The sequence below is a fragment of the Lasioglossum baleicum genome, chromosome 14 (assembly GCF_051020765.1).
Source record: "Lasioglossum baleicum chromosome 14, iyLasBale1, whole genome shotgun sequence".
NCBI lineage: Eukaryota > Metazoa > Arthropoda > Insecta > Hymenoptera > Halictidae > Lasioglossum > Lasioglossum baleicum.
In genome coordinates this window covers 2694099-2698962 of record NC_134942.1, presented here as the reverse complement: position 1 = coordinate 2698962, position 4864 = coordinate 2694099, and the positions used below count along the sequence as shown (strand labels likewise).

At 40.0% G+C, this 4864-nt stretch overlaps 1 protein-coding gene across 2 annotated transcripts; it reads left to right on the top strand.

Moving 5' to 3' along the window:
* Window positions 1-528: 528 nt before the first annotated feature.
* Window positions 529-4637, top strand: LOC143215672 (uncharacterized). 2 transcript variants are annotated; one of them, XR_013010414.1, is made up of 3 exons: window positions 529-1268; window positions 2051-2557; window positions 2939-4637. XR_013010414.1 is itself a non-coding variant. In XM_076437982.1 (2 exons), the coding sequence occupies exons 1-2, from the start codon at window positions 1046-1048 to the stop codon at window positions 2281-2283; spliced, it is 456 nt and encodes a 151-aa protein (XP_076294097.1). In that variant the 5' UTR covers window positions 529-1045; the 3' UTR covers window positions 2284-2884. The 2 variants fall into 2 exon arrangements, 1 of the variants encoding a protein (XP_076294097.1); XM_076437982.1 differs by lacking the exon at window positions 2939-4637 and having other exon boundaries at window positions 2051-2884.
* The last annotated feature ends 227 nt before the right edge of the window (window positions 4638-4864 follow it).

The following is a 4864-nucleotide window of genomic DNA, read 5'->3' as shown; positions in this document are numbered from 1 at the left end:
GCGGCAATTTCGTTTATAATTTGGCCCTGTTCCTTCTGTCTTGGAAACGTTTTGTAACGATCTCAAGGCGGCGCGGACTAGTTTTAGACTACATTGTAGTTTGAGGCCGCCGAGACTATTAACGTTCCCTTGCATGTGAATAATTCCAACGTCCTCGTCGTCTTTAGAATTTCTAATACCGTCCACGTCTTTTCGCGAGCATATTTAAAATGTCCGATCTTAGTTTGGACATTCAGAGAGCATGCAACTCTGGGTCGCATGGATTTTTATATTTAATATAAAACAGGGTGACCAACATTTTTGTCTACATATAAATAAATATATATTTTATAAATATATTGCATGTATTTTTATACGCATGCTCTGGGAGCCTAACGAGGTGACCATCGTTTCTTTCTTCATCTAAATATTTTTTATAAATAGTGCATGTATTTTTATTGTATGTATGTCTAATATTTTTATTATTATCAATAGACTGCGGATCTGTACACATTTATGGCTTATGAAAATGTTTGAAAAATGCTAGTATATAAAATTTCATGGAATTGAGTAAGATTTTTATTTGTTTTGGATCTATACAAAGGCTGTTCCCATCAAAGATAGGATTTCATCTGAGGCCACTATTTTCGAATTTGTCTATAAAAATGGAAAATTGCATGAAGCAATCTAATTATCAATAGTTTTATACATTGACTGTAAGAAAGCAAGATTTTTATAGGGGACATCCACCAAGATCGCCCCTCAAAGACTCATTTAGCTCTCGACACCTGGGTCAGCCATTTTACCAAAAACGGTAAAAGACGCTAAGTTTGTCGGATTTCTTTAATAAACGCTTCGAGGAGAATATTTAAAAAAAATCATACTATCGATTGACGTTAGAATCGCTTATTTCGAGTGCGATATTGTCGAATGTTTGTCCTATCGATCGAAAAGAAGGAATCGATTACTCGAGACGGCTACATCAGTCTCCCCTCCCCTTAAATTCCCCGTCTACCAGCAGAGCAGGCCAGCCACGCATTACGTCACGTACCACAAATGACTTTAAATGCCCCTCTTGGCTGGCTCTGCGCCGGTTGTCCCTTTCGATTTCGACGTACGTGTCCCCCAGCCATTCCTCTTTTGTATTTCTCACTGGGGGCATCGCGAACAATTCGGCTCTGATAGAGGCCGGAAAGGAATCTTGGTGGACAGTCGTCCGCCGATGATGGTCACGGGGACTTCTTTGGAGACTTCTCCTCTTGCTCTGCGTGATTCCAGGGGCCTGATAGGTGAGAGACAGAAAGAGCAAACAAGTTTGTGGAACTTATTATAATTACTAGATTGCGGATCTTTGTGGGAAATTTTTTTAATATAACACGGCCCCGAAAAGATGGCCCCAGCAGTGGACCTAAAAAGTTTCGAACATTTCCCAGTCTCGAGAAATTAATGCTTCAACAGTGTTGTTAAAAGAAATGAGAAAATAATAATCTCGTTTTAAAGCTTCAAACTTCTACTTTTAATCGACATTAATTTTTTAAGCGACACGTGGACGACTGAAGATATGTTTTCCTGTTGAAAATTCAAGCAATTGAAACGTGTCCCTGGAAACACTGAAAGAATGTTGAAAACCTGTTTCTCCGGAAAGAAATAATGTTGTAAACCGCTTGGAGGTAGAAATTACCAAATATAATGGCTCGCGTGCTGCTTTTTGCTTCCGATAACGCGAATCGCAATATATGTATCTCCAAGAATATATTTTTAGCCTTGGACGATAACGTCACGCTGAAATAATAGCAAATTATGATCACAAACTCTCATTCAGCTATTTTAAATATTCAGGAATGCCGAGTCGACGAAGACACTGTTCTCAAAGTACGAGATAATTATCATAGCACTTTGAGAACTGCCAATTTGAATCTTTCCATTTATTTTCAAGCTATTTGCAGTTCTTTCATTGAATTTATTCTTCCAGAGAAATGTTGAAGTTTAACAAATCGTTGTAATTAAGAGGATTCGTTTCGTTTTACTCTTACGTGCGCAACCAATGCCAAAATATGTATTTTTCTTACAGGTCAATTGTGTAGTAGCGAATTGAACAGAGGAAGGACGCATTTCATGATCAAGTGCATCGAATACATTTCGTCTCGCATGATGCTCCAAGTAATTAAACGTAAAAGTATACAAAGCACGGCCACGACTAGCGAAAGTATCTGTTTTCGACTGACTGAGATCATTTTTTCGACGATGCGCGCGTTTAAAGTTTCGGGGATTCACATGTCCGGCCATATGCTGCCGACGAAATAAGTTAGACTACGCTCGGCTCGGCTGTGTTTGTATTTTTGTCGTTTCACGCTCTTAATCTTCCGCTGATAAACGTGTCCTGTGGTCGACCGCCATGCGCTCCATGAATGAATTGCGATCGGCGGGCCTTATCGACCGGCGAATTTTATTCAAGAACCCTTATCGGACCCCGTTTCACGATATTCCTGCGCGATTCGAACGGGTTTCCCGTACACGTGTACGTTGGCCATCTTGTTTAGACCACACACTTTCGTCCACGTTTCATTCCTCGCTTAAGGTGAGTCTTTCATACTGGCTTTACGGAGCAGTGAAACTAACTGTATTTTACAATACTTGATGAAAATAACAAGAACGTGCCCATCCAAATTTTTGGCCATTTTCTTAATCATTAAACTGCGGATCTTTATCCATTTATGGGATCCGAAAGTGTTCAAAAAATGCTAGAATATAAAATTTCACGGAATTTAACACGATTTTTATTTCGTTTAGACCTATAAGGACTACCACCATTGAAAATAAGATTTTATTTCATAAAAATCCACAGTCTATTAATTATAGACAACCCAAAGAATTTAATTTGTTGAGTAATGCAGAACAATTTGATACAAACGACACTGAAAACTTCCAAAGTACTATTAAAATGTTTATTAATTTACAGACTGGAGGAAAAATTTCATTGAACGATTTTGGAAATTTCGGTGCAATTAAGAGAGCGATTACAGAACGATTTCTTATCACGTCGCCACAACCACACGCGCAATCTCTCTGGTTGAAGCAAATAGTTTTTGATTAACCGAAACCAAAGGAAAAAGGAAATAAACTATTCGCCGTAGAGAGGTGACACCATAAATTGTTGCGGTTGTTCGCGTCGGATTCGCGCCTCCGATACTGCAAACGATACCGCGATGATAACCGTAATTAGCGTTATAGGAAGTGGTTGCCATAGGAAAGTAACTGAATGAATTATTCTGATTAAGCGGTCGACTTTCCTCTCTCTCTCTTTCTTTCTTTCTCTTGATTTCTACCTCTCGCGTCACATGGACTTTCGATCGCTCCAGTATATAATATTGTTCCCAGTAACGGTCTGTTCGCATGATTCCTCGAATACTTCATAAGATCAGTAAGTGTTTATCTACCCGGCGGTTTCGCGTGGGAAAACCATTAATTTTGTTTAATTAAATGGACGCCAGCTATTTGGACAGTCATTCATAACTATTTGAATTCCGCCACTGGCAAATAGAATCCATTAATTGAATCTCTTCGCTTTATTACCGATAACGATAAGAGCAGCACGCGTGGATGCCGTGTATTTACCAAATGTTTAAACTAATTGCCTTACTCAATGTACATGACCATTTTGTTTTATGCTTGCTCGAAATTCTTTGCGGAATTTATTAATTCCCAATTTCCCATTCCCTATTCCCAATTTGTTAAAAGTACTAAGAGCCTGATAAAGCTATCAATTTTCATGAAGCTACTCTTCTCGGCAAATTGGTTCAGAACATTTTTATCCCACCGCGTCCCATAATTAACGGAGAACACTTTGCATTCCGCACAAGGACCGGCAGCCTAATTGCAGGCTAATTACATTCTCAAATTCCCGAATCGCCACGAATCCGTATCGGTGTGTGGCAGTGGTGTCAATGTTTGGTTCGTGGTGGCAGCGTTGCATCGCGTGAGAACCGGTGCACACACTGCACACTGCACACGCTGCACACCGGTGCACATACTACATACTCGCTGGACAATCCCGCCGCGCCGCGCGCGCGGCGAGTGCATACGTTATGCAGACGCGTGCATGTGTACGGGTCCAACGGTGGACTCAAGGTTCACGGTGTTCCGATCCAAGGTGCGCTTTGTCGCGAGCGTGTGTTTACGCGCGCGCCCCGTGAGTTATAGGCTTAGTGGTTGCACGTGGGTGCACAATATTGCATTCGCTCCCACACCCACCGGCGCGGCGCGCAGCGGCCCCTGCAAAGGACCTGCATCGACGCGCTTTCGTTCGTTACCGAGACATTTTTCTCGCGTCGTTTTTCGGCGCCCTCCATTTCCGATCCATTAAGGAGGAACACCACCGTGTAACCTCAAAATTACTGCTGCGATAAAACTTTCTTTTTTTTTTAGTAATTGTTGAATAAAATAAGGATATCTTTTTAAGGGATATTTAGAAATAAGATATGTACATATATAGTATACAGTGGATAACAAAAGTAAGTTAACACATTACCGACCGGCGATTATTGCTTAATTTTGAAAAATCTATGGTTCATGGCTAAACACTTTTTAATGGAACCATCAATAGTAACAGCAATTTTCATTATGAACTAACAAGACACTCTCAATAAACTCTCAACTTATTGTTAATGTTGTAATGGCGATGATATTCTGCTTTCTATCTATAGTAATAGTATATGTATAGTATAGTATATAGTAGATTTATAAACTCGTGTATAATTATGACGAAAACGGCAGTATTTCTTATTTCCAGTATATTCGGTAAAGAGTAGTGCTTCGGAAAATTTGCAGTCGACAAACGATTGATTGAAAGTCAATGACAAAACAGCAGAATATGCGCTCCACAAAA